This window comes from Mesoplodon bidens, assembly GCF_964165515.1.
Source record: "Mesoplodon bidens genome assembly, chromosome: 1".
Classification (NCBI taxonomy): domain Eukaryota; kingdom Metazoa; phylum Chordata; class Mammalia; order Artiodactyla; family Ziphiidae; genus Mesoplodon; species Mesoplodon bidens.
In genome coordinates, this window is record NC_138176.1 from 34,824,430 (window position 1) to 34,838,569 (window position 14,140).

Genomic DNA, 14,140 nt, shown 5'->3' on the forward strand with positions numbered 1-14,140 from the left:
CATGTCCCCTGCGTTGGCAGGAGGATTCTTAACCACTGCGCCACCAGGGAAGTCCAATAAAGGAAATATTGATAAATTCAATAATATTAAAATTACAACCCACAAAGCACCAGTATTCAGAGCACATAAACAGGTCCTGCAAATGAGTAAGAAAAACACCGAGTACCCAATAGAAAAATCCACAAAATATTTGAATAGGCATGTCATAAATTAGGAAATGTAAATATGAAAAGGTATGAAACCTCATTTGTAATCTGAAAAATGCAAATTAAAACTCCAATGAAATATTACATACTCACCATATGGGCAAAATTTTAAAATCTAACATTGCCAAATGTATGAACGGGAAGTCTCATACATTGTTGGTGGGAGTGTAAACAGTACAATCACCGTGGAAAACAATTTTGAATTACCTAGTCATTTTGAAAATATGCATACACCCTTTGATCCAGCAATTCCAGTCACTGGTTAGACCCAAAATGCACTCATGCACATTTGTACCAGGGAACATGTACAAGCATGTTCAGAGTAGCCCTTTTGGTAATAGCCCCAAACTCTGAGTAATCCAAATGTGTATCAACAGTGAAATAATTAATAAAATGTGGTACACTCATACAACAGAATGCCATAGAGAAATGACAGTAAACAAAGTAGAGTTATATGGATGAATCTCACAATGTTGAAAAAAAAAGAAGTCAAACACAAAAGAATTCACACTTATATTCCATGTCTATAAAGGTCATAATATGTCAAAGAATTCATACTATGTGAATATGTGTATGTATATACACATAGGTACAAATATATGTATATAATGTTCATAATGTATAAAATAATTCATATGATCATAATCAAGCAAATCAAACTATTTGGGGGATTAAAAACTATAAAGAAAAGCACAGAAATTATTACTATAAAAATCAGGAAAATGGTTACCTATGGGGGGAAGGAGGTGGCTGTGTTAGGACATGTGAGGGACTTCTGGAGTGCTGGCAATGGTCTCTGTCTTGACCTTGATGTTTGCTCGTTAAACTGTCACATTTATGTTGTATGCATTTTTCTGTAAATATATTTAACAATGAAAGGGAGAAATAAAAACCAGCTCCAAAATACAAACAAACATAATGTTGTCTATATTCCACTAAAATATATACTGTATTTAGTCTACATGTCCACTAAATACAATAATGTATATGACATTGGGTTTATTGGTTATTTATATAAGCCATTGAGAAATTCACTGAGACAGAAGAATTCTTGCAGGTGAACCATACTTTTTCAGTGCACTTGAAGTGTTTGCTTACAGATGGGTCTTCTCGGTTGTGTGTTCAGAAGCAAAAGGAAGTCTTACGTTTTTTCATTCTTAGTTTTAGCCTTTTCTTCTGAAACACAATGAGATCCTAATGTAAACGCAATTTGCATTAACGGAAATGCTATGAAATGCCGTGAATAAGGATGAACTTCTGGTTGTGGATGTGTGGAATTTACTACGTGCTTTTTGCCAGGCCCCACACTTAGACCTTGATCTTATGACAATCTTCACCTTCATTTTACAGATGAGATAACTGCAGAAGAGAGGGATTTACAAACTTGTAAGGTGACATAGCTCAAGAGTGATGAAGCAGGGACCCACACGCAGGTCTGGCTGACTACTATCCCCAGGCCTCTTCTAGTGGTCTTAATCACCAGGCTACACCACCTAACACACCCTCTAGGCCATAAAGACCTTTTCCTTGGCCAAACTTTAGTTAAGCTCCTGAACTTTCTCCTAGGCCCATCTGTGTATTTCCTTGTAAAATTTAGTTTTAGTGAGAACCTTGCTGAGTCAGTTTAACCAGAACTCCCCTCCCTCCATATCTGATCACTCTGTATCTTTTGGGGTGCTTCGTTCTCCACCATCACCCAGGTAATGTCTCATCACCCTGACCTATGTTCAGTAAGAATCCTGTTAGGTCGGTTGAACCAGAATCCCCTTTTCCCCCTGATATTTTCTTCTGGTAATTTCCATTCACTGACCCCCAACCTGCTCCCTGGCTATAAATTCCCCCTTGTCCATGCCCTATTCAGAGCTGAGTCCAAATTCCCTCCTACACTGAAAGATTCCTCCCCTTGAATAAAGTCTTCCTTACCCACTTTAACAGGTGTCATCGAATATCTTTTTCTTTAACAAAGGAAAGGAAGACACTGCTGGGGTTTAGATCCTGCAAGAGTGGAGAACTCTATTTTCACTAAAGACGGCTAGCAGCTTTTGATGGACCAGGAAAACTTCGGTCACCAGCTCTCACCTCGTAAGGATTTTTAAAGAAGTCCTATGGCGAATCCTTTTGTGACTGAAAAGGATCAGCCCCCAGGACACTGATTTTGTAAACCGCGATTACCACCTCCGGATTGGGCTTGCTTGAAATAAACTCATTTATTTCTCTGCCATACAATAGGGGGCACCCTTTAACTGATTAAAAACAAATTGTTCTCTAACTTGTTGCTGCGTGGGTGAGTTCAACAGCAGGAGAGAAGAAATGGCAAAAGTAAAAAAAAAATTTTTTTAATGACGCAGTAAAGTTTTAAAACTCCACGAAGCTCAGCGAAGAATGGAAGGGGTAACAGAAATCCAATTAATTGGGCTTCACGAATTTGTTGCTCTTAGTTGCAGCGTCTTCGTGGTCTCTTGACCTGTCCACATTTATTAGCTCCAAATCCTTTTCAGTTTCCTTTGTTGCCCGTAATTATTTTTAGCTGAGGTTTTGTCGTTTTCACTCCCACATTTCCCGAATTCTTAAGTGGGTGCCTGCGGTGCTGCGGAGACTCGGGCATTTGGGTATCAGTTTACACGTAACCTTCAGTAAATACAGTAATCCGTCAGGGACCCACCCATCGCCTCTCCTCCTTCCCTCTTCGCTGGAGAAGTCTTCCCCCGCCTTCTCTCCCGGGCGGCGCGGCCGCGAGCTCCAGAGCCCGTGTCTTCTTAACTTCGTTGCTGAAATTTGCTTTCTGCCCATTGAGAGCCATGCTTCGAGTGATTGTTGAATCTGCCAGCAATATCCCTAAAACGAAATTTGGGAAACCGGATCCTATTGTTTCTGTTATTTTTAAGGGTAAGGACAAGTTTTCTTCTTTTTCTCTAGTCCTGTTTTGGAATGTTAGTTTCTTGGGTCCCATTCTGTGAAAGTCTGCGAATGATCAAATCCTCTGCGGCTTTAGCTGGAGTTTGTTACCTGTGCAGGTCAGGGGAGAGGATGGATTTCTGTGGAAGGCATTTTCCCCAGGGCTTTGAGACCCACTGAATGACCTGATGTTTTAACTCTAATAATGTGATTTCTATAAGCCCCTGGAGGGAAAGATGTACCAAATTTCAAGTATCAAAAAGTTCTGTGTTGGTTCAGATTAAGAGTTTCAGCAGTCTTGTATGCACTTTTTATTTCCTCTGCCTGTGAGAAATGGGTAAAGGAGGAAAAAGCACAATTAAGTTGTTCCAGGTATCATTACTCCGTAAAACGGACCCCTGCTGCTTTTATTGTCACTGGGCTTCTGGGAGGTGGAGTAAAGTTATTATTTTGGTTTGTTTTCATGTCAATTTGTGCCTTTTTGTAGTTGTTCTTCATCTCTCCAAAGTTGGGTGCTTTGTTCGTTGCATGTTTGGTAGCTTTTAAATTGCTTTAAATGAACTCGGAACAATGCAAGTCTGTAGTTTTGGGCATCTAGTTTGGACTTGCTCAATGACCTTGGGCATGTGACCTCATTTCTCTGGATGTCAGTTTTCTTTTGTGCAAAACAGGTGAGGGGGGTTTAGACTAGACCATCTTTACAAGGCTTATTGTAATTCCAACAGGTTATTTTTCCTGACATTTCATTGCAGTGGAGGGGGACAGGAGCGGTTGGAGTGATGACACACTCCCAGCCATTGTAGGTGATTCTAGTTTTGGCTGGAGTGGTGTGGCTAAAGCTGAATTTAGAAGCTTTAACATTTTCTGTTTGTCCAAGGTCATTGGTAAGATTGCCAGCTCACTCCTTGGCAGGAGGAATGAGAGGGAGTGAGAGGGGAGGGCAGAAAAAGTGGGAGCCTTGATGGGTATGTGGTTCCTGACCACACCTCTTCCTCCAGGAACCTGACTACTTCTCCCTTACGGTTTCTGAGTAATCTGTGCCTTTCTCTTTTCTTTTGTCCATTTTATCTCTGTTTCTTTCCTTAAACCTCTCCCTCTGAGATGAGCAGGAAAATGCCAGAAATGAAACCCAAAGCTGCCAAATGATTGTTTAGTTAAAAAAAAAAAAGATCTGGGGGACAGAAGTTGGATTCTTAAAGGACAATGTAGTTTGAGAATCTTGTTAGTGAATATCATGTAGTCATGTTATATCAGAGTTCATTTGCATGTATTCTTTTAAAAAATATTTTTCTCTTTTTAATTTTATTTTTAAATTTACTTTTTATTGCAGTAACATTGGTTTATAACATTTTATAAGTTGCATGTGTACAACATTATATTTCTACTTCTGTATACACTACAACATGCTAATCACCAAAAATTTAGTTTCCATTCTTCACCACACAGTAGATCCCCTTTACACATTTTGCCTTCCTCCCCATTCTTTCCCATCTGGTTACCACTACTCTGTTCTCTGTATCTACAGGTTTGTTTTTGTTTCGTTTTGGTTTGTTCATTTGTTTTTTGTTTGTTTGTTCTTTATATTCCACATATGAGAGAAATCATATGGCATTTGTGTTTCTCTATCTGACTTATTTCATTTAGCATAACACCCTCAAGGTCTATCCATGTTGTTGCAATGACAAGATTTCACCTTTTTTTAATTTCGGAGTAGTATTTCCATTGCATATATATACCATATCTTCTTTATCCATTCATCCATTGATGGGCACTTAGGTTATTTCCATATCTTGGCTATTGTAAATAATGCTGCAATGAACATAGGGGTGCACATATATTTTCAAATTAGTGTTTTTGTGTTCTTTAGATAAATGCTGGAAGTGGGATAGCTGAATCATATGGTAGTTCTATTCTTAATTTTTGAGGAATCTCTATACTGTTTTTCATAGTGGCTGCATTTATTCACATCCCCACCAACAATGTACGAGGGTTCCCTTTTCTTTACATCCTCACCAACACTTGTTATTTCTTGCCTTTTTGATAATAGCCATTCTGACAGTTGTGAGGTGATATCTCACTGTGGTTTTATAATTTTTTTTTCTTGAAGCAGCTACATAATAGAGACATAAAATGAAAAGTTTGTTTCCTTCACCATTGACATGTAAAGACACGTAAAAATATGTTGGGTTCAATCTGGTGATGTCATGGGGCAAGTCATATAGATTATAATGAAATTAAAATTTAACACTATATTGAAATCTGACTTGTTATTTGTCTGGAGTGTATATGCATTGGTCAAACTTTTAAATGACTAAAAGTATGTCTGCCTTAGCTATGGACATAAACACCCAACTGAAAGTGAAAAACTTCAGTTAAGGTGGGCAAATATAGGCTATCTAAACCATTACTTTTGCTAGGCTATTTAACTTCAGTCTGTTTTCCAGTCTCCTTTCATAGTATCAGTTGAGCAGTAAAATCATGCATTCATTCATTCATCTGATAAGCAACCCAATGGAAGAAACAACTCAACTTAGAGTAGGAACATCTGGACTCTGGCTAATATTGACAAAGTAGCCGATGACCCAGATTTAATCACCCACGTCTCAAATTTCTCAGCTGTGGAATCATGGGAACTGATCTTGAGATTTCTTCCAGCTTTAAGGTTTTATAATTTTACAGTTCCATGTACTGAATAACTGCTTTCAGCGAGGTATGGAAAGCATTGCCTTAGGCACTAAAGCAGATATAGTAATGAATATGGCATTTTTCTTGCTTTCAATCTATTCCAATGGTTTAAAACACTGGTGATGGCAAACCCTTTCCAGGAGTGCCTTCCAATTTTGAGCACTGGTTAAAATTAAGTAACATTGTTATTTTTTTTTTCTTTTATTGTTTTTTTATTTTTGGCTGCGTTGTGTCTGTTGCTGCATGTGGGCTTTTCTCTAGTTGTGGTGAGTGGGGGCTACTCTTCATTGCGTTGTGTGGGCTTCTCACTGCGGTGGCTTCTCTTTGTTGCAGAGCATGGGCTCTAGGCGTGCTGGCTTCATAGTTGTGGCTCGCGGGCTCAGTAGTTGTGGTGCATGGGCTTAGTTGCTCCACGGCATGTGGGATCTTCCCGGACCAGAGCTCAAACCCGTGTACCCTGCATTGGCAGGCAGATTCTTAACCACTGCTCCACCAGGGAATTCGCTAACCTTAAGTTCTGACAGAACTGAGGATACTGATACCACCACATACCCATCAGTGGGAATGGAGCAAAGCTGGATGCACTTCACGGGGTGGCGTGGGGGAGAGTGGAGAGAGTAGGATGTAAAAAGCCCTAACAGAGGATCAAGGCAGCACCGAAGAAAGCCCCTGAGTTTACTGAAATGTGTACAATTTTGCCTCTTGAGTACATAAAACAGCAAGGTCAGGCAGTAAGCAACACTTCTCAAGCTGTAGGATGGTGGGAAGAATGGCCAAGTGATGGGAGTGTTAATGGTGGTACCTGTATAGACAGTGAGGCCCCCTGTGAGACTGTAGTTGGGAATGTGCTGTACTGACAACCAGCTGGTTTAGAGTTGACCTCAGTCTCTCGTGTACAGTCCCCTTCTGAGACTGAACTTCTTAGGACCTAGTATGAACCAGGAGGATTTGGGGGTTACTGGAGTCCCTGTGGTGTGGATGTCATTGATACTTAGCAGTGCAGAAGGAGATTATGGAAACCACAAAACCCACTTGATTTTTCACGTTCTTTGGGTTCACGAGGTTCCAAGAGCCAGCTCTGAATCTTAAGGTCAGAGTACCTGCCAGCCAGAGGTGGCCATTTTCCCTTGAGTTTCACGCAGACAGCCAGGTTGTGAGACTGAATCTAGCTGAGATTAGATTAGACAGACTTCTGAGGCCTCTCTCAACGTGAAGACTTTGTTTTTTGTTTGTTTTGTTTTGATTAATTAATTAATTTATTTATCTTTGGCTGCGTTGGGTCTTCTTTGCTGCGTGTGGGGGGTTACTCTTCGTTGTGGTGCGTGGGCTTCTCGTTGCGGTGGCTTCTCTTGTTGTGGAGCACGGGCTCTAGGTGCACAGGCTTCAGTAGTTGTGGCACGTGGGCTCAGTAGTTGTGACTCGCTGCCTCTAGAGCGCAGGCTCAGTAGTTGTGGCACATGGGCTTAGCAGCTCCGCGGCATGTGGGATCTCTCGAACCTGTGTCCCCTGCATTGGTAGGCGGATTCTTAACCACTGCTCCACCAGGGAAGTCCCACAGTTGCCTTTTAAAAGTGAATCAGTGTGACTTGTTTTCTTCCTCCACCACAGATCTTAACTGCATGCCCTCAAGGCGTGTTCAGGGGCGCTGGTCTTTGTCTGGTTTGAGTTTACTGGTGAGTCTCTGGCTCAGCCAAGAAGGCATGGGGTTTTTATATCCTCCGCCACATCTAACATGTCACTGATGTTGAATATACCTTTTAAAGGTTGACCCTAGAAACAATGCCCTGGCAAGAGATTTGAGACATCTTAGTGCAATAAAGTCATTGATTCTTGGTCCTGAAAGGGACCATCAGAAGTCCCGCCATTCTCCCTTCTTTCAGGAAGAATTACGTTTAATATTCTCTCACGTGCTTTGTGGATGAGGCCTGGCAAAGGGCTACTTCACACATTTCTAACGCTGAGTGCCTAACACCTGCTACCCAGGGGCAAACCGGTGTCATGCTACTTTTTGCTTTCTTGATCCTGGCAAGAAAAATGTGAAGCTGCCAGTTTTATGTTGAAAATTCATACATGAAACGTTCAGTGGTCTGTAAGGCATAATGCATCTGCTGTGATATGGCAGTGGTGACCTTACCTACTTTGTAATTTCTATTGAACAGCTGTTCTGTTGAATAGGGGTGTGCTTTGAGTGGGTCTGAGCAGAGTTTTCACTCAGAAACAGCTGCTTAGACATCTGACACCTTAAGCCTTATCAGCTAACTTGGCCTTAGGCATTAGGATACAAAGCCTATTGAGCATGACGGTGGCAAAGCCCTGGGCTTTGGAGCCAGGGAGCCCTAGGAATGAGGATCCCAATTCTTACCTCTTACTTCCTAAGTGCTCATGAGCTAATGAATGAAAACCTTCAGCTTCAGAGTTCTTAATAACACCTCTTACCTTGCAGGGGTGTTTGAGGATTAAATGAATACACATGTGAAACTGCACATGGGAATTCCTAACTTCCTTCCCTATTTGATAACGTTTACTTTTATGGAGCCCTAAAATGTGCCAGACAATATATCCGAAATCAAGTCTAGAAAAATACGTATAACATGGTTTGGTCTTCTAGGGAAGCAACTGGTTGGAACACAAGAATGAGTTACAAACCAGAATAGACATGCAAAAATTATAATGCAAAGGCAGATGGAAGAGTGAAAAGCTCCATGGACAAGGTGTCCTTGAGTTGGTCTTAAAGGATGAGTGGAAATTTGACAGAAGTAATGAAAAGAAAGACATTCTAGGTTTGGAACAGCACCAAAAAAGGCCAGGGAGCCACGGGCCTGTGGGGTGAGGTTGACAGCGTAATCTGGTATGATTGGGATTGTGCTTTACTCATAACTCACTGGGGGGCCACTAGGCTGCATTGTGGACAGATTAGTTCTAGTCAGGTAGACTAATTAGATGGTTTACTAGTTGAGGCAAATGCTTTCCAGGGCAGAGGGAGCTCATTCCAGGGCTAGAATGAGAATGCAGGAGCTAATGTGAAAGATACTAAGGAAGCAGCCCAATCGAATTAAATGAATAAGAAAACCTTGCTGGGCAGGCCAGTTGGGCCATCCTTCCTCACTCTCTTCTGTAAAATAGGACATGAGGGTTAGGGTTAGGGAGTGTTCAGCCTGTGCATGCCTGCAGGGCTGGGTGGGGTGTCTCTGCCAGAGGCCGGCCTGAGGGCATTAGCTACCTGAGACTGGAGAGGGAGGCCCCCCAAAGAGGTAGAAGAGAGGCACAGAAATAGAAAATGATACCAAAGACACATTTTGCTATTCTCCCAAAAGTGAAATGGGGAGCATTTCCTCAACCAAGCTGAGCTGTGGTCTCACTCACATAAGGTCCTTCTCTCCCAACCCAGTGGTCCCACCTGAGGGGTAAAGTGTCATGTCAGCAGTTGTTGAATTGCAAGGAACTCAGGTTTGCTCAAGTTTTTCCCCTAAAGTTAGAGAGAAATTTCCCAGAATACAATCATGGGCCTCACCTGTCAGGCAGGGAAGCCTTTGCTCTTGCTCCCCAGGGGACTGTGTGCCTCAGGCCTCCGCGCTTCCCTGCACTGCATCCGTCTCCTCTCTGCACATTGGCTGCCTTAGTGGGGACTCTTACCGCTGCTCCCTTGCAGTTAGCAACTTGCATGGGGCTCTGGGTTACCACGGAGATGACTTGGTCCTGACTCCACATCTGCTACAGCATCCGTGTCTCTTAGTTGAGATGCTTGAGACCAAGACTCCAATTGGTTCAGTTTTGGTCTCACCCCTGGCCCAATGAGCTGTGACAAGGAATACAGAATCTCTGGACAGACAAGGTGGATCCTACACAAGGTAAGCTTCTGAGGGCCGAGAACATGAACCATCCAGTTTATCTCCCTCCAGTTTGGGGATTAGACCTGCTTCTTCCCATCTTTAAGCTGTAATCTGACCCCACCCCCCACCCCTCCTTTAAGGAGACCCCTTTCTTTGTAATCAACACATTACGTGAAAGGGGATGAACTTTGGACTGAGCAGAGTTTCACTTCTGACTTTATCACTAGGAGCTAAATCTCTGGGGCAACTATGTTTCTGAGCTTTTCTTTCCTTGCCTATAAAATGGGGAGAATTACATGTACCTCACAAGGGTACTCTAAGGATCAACGGTGATAAAACACTATCACAGTGCCTGGTGCGTAGTAGTCATATGGCAAATGCTCATTTCCTCCCTCTTTTATGCCTGACTCCTTCCCCACTGCTGGGGGTACATACAGAACCCTGGGGGACATCTGAGGGGTGGACCAGGCTTACATGAATAAATAGGATGCCCTTCAGCTGTGGTGCACAGGCGGCTTGAAGGCAGAGCCCATGTCTGATTCATCTGTGAGAGCACATGATAGCCTCTCAGCTAGGCATATAGCAGGTTCTTTTTTTTAATGGTGCTCTAATGTACATAGCATAAAATTTACCTTTTAAATCATTTTAAAATATACAGTTCTACTTTCTGTCTCTGTTTGATTACTCTTAAGTACCTGGTATAAGCGGAATCACGCAATATTGGTCCTTTTGTGACAGGCTTATTTCACTTGACAGAATGTCTTCAAGTTTTATCCATGTTGTGGCATGTGTCAGAATTCCCTTCCTTTTTTAAGGCTAAATAATATTCCATAGTATGTCTATACCACATTTTGTTTATACATTCGTCCACTGATGGACCTGAGTTGCTTCCACCTTTTAGCTACTGTGAATCATGCTGTGAACGTGGGCGTACAAATATCGTTTGAGTCCCAGCTTTCAGTTCTTTTTTTGAGGTTTATACCTAGATGTAGAATTGCTGGATCATTTGGTAAGTCTATGTTTAATTTTTTGAGATACCACCATACTGTTTTCCATCGTGACTGCACTATTTTACATTCCCACCAACAGTGCAAAAGGGTTCCAATTTCTCCACATCTTCACCACCACTTGTTTTTTTCTGTGGTTTTTGTTTGTTTGGGGATAATAGTTATCCTAAGGGGTATAAACAGTAGATTCTTAGCAACTCTCTGTTGACTTGGATTTTCGGCTCACATTTGCCTCATTAACTCACCCTGCAGTGATTCTGCAGCCTCAGTGGCCAGCAATGAAGCAGCCCTCCTGTGACCGGAAGCCTGCCTCTCAGGGGCCCAGCAGCAGGCTTGAGAGCCTGGTGGCCTCTTGACCAGTGGGGCCCTGGCCTTGTGAGGTCTGTGCAGCCAAGGTTGTGCTGAGAGTCATAGCAGAGCAGAAGGCAAGTGGGAAATAGCCTTGGTTCCCTGCAGTACCAGGTCTTCCGGTTGGCCTGGGCTCCCCAGGCCAAGGCTGGAACCAGAGGTCACCCTGCTTCTCCCAGCAGCACATCCTGGGAGATCAGAGTAGCCCTAGATCAGGTGCCCCATAGTTCTGTCCCCTAACATCCTATACTCCTTTGTGGCACCTATTGGAACATGTAGTTATGTATCTGCTGGCTTATTTGATACCTGTGTGCCTCCTCAATCAGACTGGAAACTTCATGAGGGCAGGGACCATGTCTCTTTCTCCAGCACCTAGCTCAGTGCCTGGCAAATAGTAGATGACCAATAAATAATGTTGAATGAATGATTCTGGCTCCTCCCTTCAGTCATTCAGTTTAGGATCTCAGAGGCCAGGGGGACCACGTAGGACCAAATGAGACCAGATCCCTGTGACCACAAACTACAAAACTGATCTTGAGTATTTAGGACTTCAGGGTTTCCACATGCTCTTTGGGATCCATTAAGCTGCATCTCAAAGGAAGATGGAAGGCAGGGGAGCCCTAGCCTACCTCTGACCTTGACATTAGGGCTTTGGTCTAATTAATGACAAGAAACCTCTCTGAATCTCAGTTTTCCTAGCTGTGAAGTGGGTATAAGGCCTACCCATGAAGATTGTAAAAGTCAAATGAGATGATGTCTTTAAGGTACCTGGACTAAAAGTAGATGTTTATTCCCACCTCACCTCTTTTTTTGCGGTACACGGGCCTCTCACTGTTGTGGCCTCTCTCGCTGCGGAGCGCAGGCTCTGGATGCGCAGGCTCAGTGGCCATGGCTCATGGGCCCAGCCTCTTCGCGGCATGTGGGATCTTCCCAGACCGGGGCACGAACCCGTGTCCCCTGCATCGGCAGGCAGACTCTCAACCATTGTGCCACCAGGGAAGCCCCCACCTCACCTCTTGAAGTCTGGCTTTACGCATGAGGAAACGAAGACAGAGACAGGTCAGGATTCATCTCTGCACTCTTGATTCCAGAGCCTCCGTATGTCTTCCTGGAGGTCATCATGATTACAGAGAAAAAAAAAAAATGTGCCTAAAACAACCAAATCAAATCATGATCCTTTCCTCCCCGCTCTGAAAGGATTGAATTGTTCCGTGTGCTAGGGGCATCTGGACCCAGTCTGAAAGAGGAAGACTGTACCAAGAACAAAAGAACTTTAAAAAAAGAAGAAGAAAAAACAAAACCCAGCCCTCCTGGGGTGAGTTTCCCCAGGGTATGAAAGCCTTTAGGACGTGCTGTGACTCAGAAGCTCAGAGCTGACATAGCTTAGCAGTGAATCAGTTCCTGGAGCGTCAAGTGGGAGCCATTTTATTAGTGGAGACTACAACTCTTTACTTATTACATGTAAAGTATTAACATCCTAATATTTGAATGGCAGGGTGAGTTTCCACTTCCCCTTACCTTAGTTTTCTGGTTTATTACTTTCATCATCTTTTCATCCCAATAGCATAACTTATCAATTAAAAAAAAAAATCCCTTCCCTTATCCCTCTTTTATTATTTAAAAAAAGACAGGAAAAAGAAAAAAAAACATTCTTTTTGCTTATCTCTCCTCATTGTTGGAATTCACTGCCTGGGCAGTCCCTGTCTCTCTCCATCCTCTTTTTTGCTGCTGTTTCTTCCTACTGCTCCCCTCAGGCATAAACTCATTTAACAAATCTTGGTCGAGAGTGTACTTTGCCAGGCCTTGGGCTCAGCACTGCAAGCTGGATGGGAAACAAGCCAGACTTGGCTGCTGCCTGCATGCAGCTTGTAGTCTAGCTGTAGATCCAGAGAGAGTTCAGTGAATGCAGAGTTCAATGAGTTTAAACTCCTGGAAAGGAGGCATAAAATTTTGCAGATTATATTGATGACGAGCACTTTCTAGCTATGAAGCATTGCACTAAAGCTTCGCATATATGCATTCATTTATTTCTCACCAAAAAAGTGAAGTCCCTCATTTTACAGCTGAAGAGACCACGTCTTGGGGAGAGTGAGTTGCTTTGTTCAAGACCCCACACTAAGTTCCAGGTGGAGCTGGGATAAACAGGCCCACCCTGAGGCTGTAACACACACCCCTGTGTGGTGAGGCTGCATTTGACCCACCCTGGGGTAATTAGTGCACCTGGGCTCAGGGTTTAGCTCCCCAAGTCTGACAATCCAGGCTCTGTTTCCCTGGCCAAATTCAGCCCTGAAGGCATCTGATCAGACCAGTGCCAGGGCCTGGGGCTGTGGTGCCTTGGAGCCATGGCTTCAGGGGTCTTGTCTGGGGCTCCAAATGCCCTCCAGTTTGTCCCAGTATGCTGGACACATTATGGTGGCCTCCCATGTGTGACATGGCCTGAGGAAGGAACTTCTTCCCAGGGCACTTACAGTGCAGAAAGCCCTTTCCTGGGCTTGATCATGTTTGTTCTTCACAACAACTCTAGCAGGTGTCCAGGACATGTATTGTTTATACTCATTTCACAAATGAGCACCTTGAGTCTTAGAGAGGAAAAGAGTGGCCAAAGCTGGGTGACCAGGAAGAGGCAAGGACTCGAGCCCCAGACCAAGACTCTTTGTCTCATGCACTTTCCCACTGCGTCGTGCGTGCCTGGCTTTCCCCGTCCTTGGCATCTCTCTTTCATTAAGTCTACCCTCCATCCTCTCCCACTAACAAGCTGCCATCCACAGACACTACTGATCTCCAGTTTTCCCTCATACCTGCAGCAACTGACCAGCCCAGCTCTGCTCAAGAGCCCCAAGGCCAAAGTTCTTCTCAGCATAGGAAGGAGGGCTGAGTGTAGTAGGTCAAAACTGCTGGCAATGGCAAAAATCCCATTAAAAGAGATGATTAATTATGGGATACCAGGATCTGAGGCTGAGTAATTCAGCTAAGATTGTTGCCTAGGAAGGTTAGGATGGAGTTATCAAGCTTTTGACTCAGTGCTTTGTGCTTATTTTCAAAGTTCTTTTCTGTGACTATTTTCTCTTGATATAATCTCTTGGAGTCAGGGAGGGCAGAGGAACTGGATCCTCTTCATGTTGTCTAATGGAGGCCGTTTATGATTCTGATGTGAATCCTACACAGAGGC

At 43.4% G+C, this 14,140-nt stretch overlaps 1 protein-coding gene across 2 annotated transcripts in view; it reads left to right on the forward strand.

Moving 5' to 3' along the window:
• Positions 1-2,834: 2,834 nt before the first annotated feature.
• Positions 2,835-14,140, forward strand: part of MYOF (myoferlin) — a 157,946-nt gene continuing 146,640 nt past the window's right edge. For both annotated transcript variants that reach the window (XM_081249981.1, XM_081249982.1), the window contains exon 1: positions 2,835-3,092. In XM_081249981.1, the coding sequence (XP_081106107.1) occupies positions 3,005-3,092 (88 nt within the window). In that variant the 5' untranslated portion in view covers positions 2,835-3,004. The remainder of the gene's footprint in view (positions 3,093-14,140) is intronic.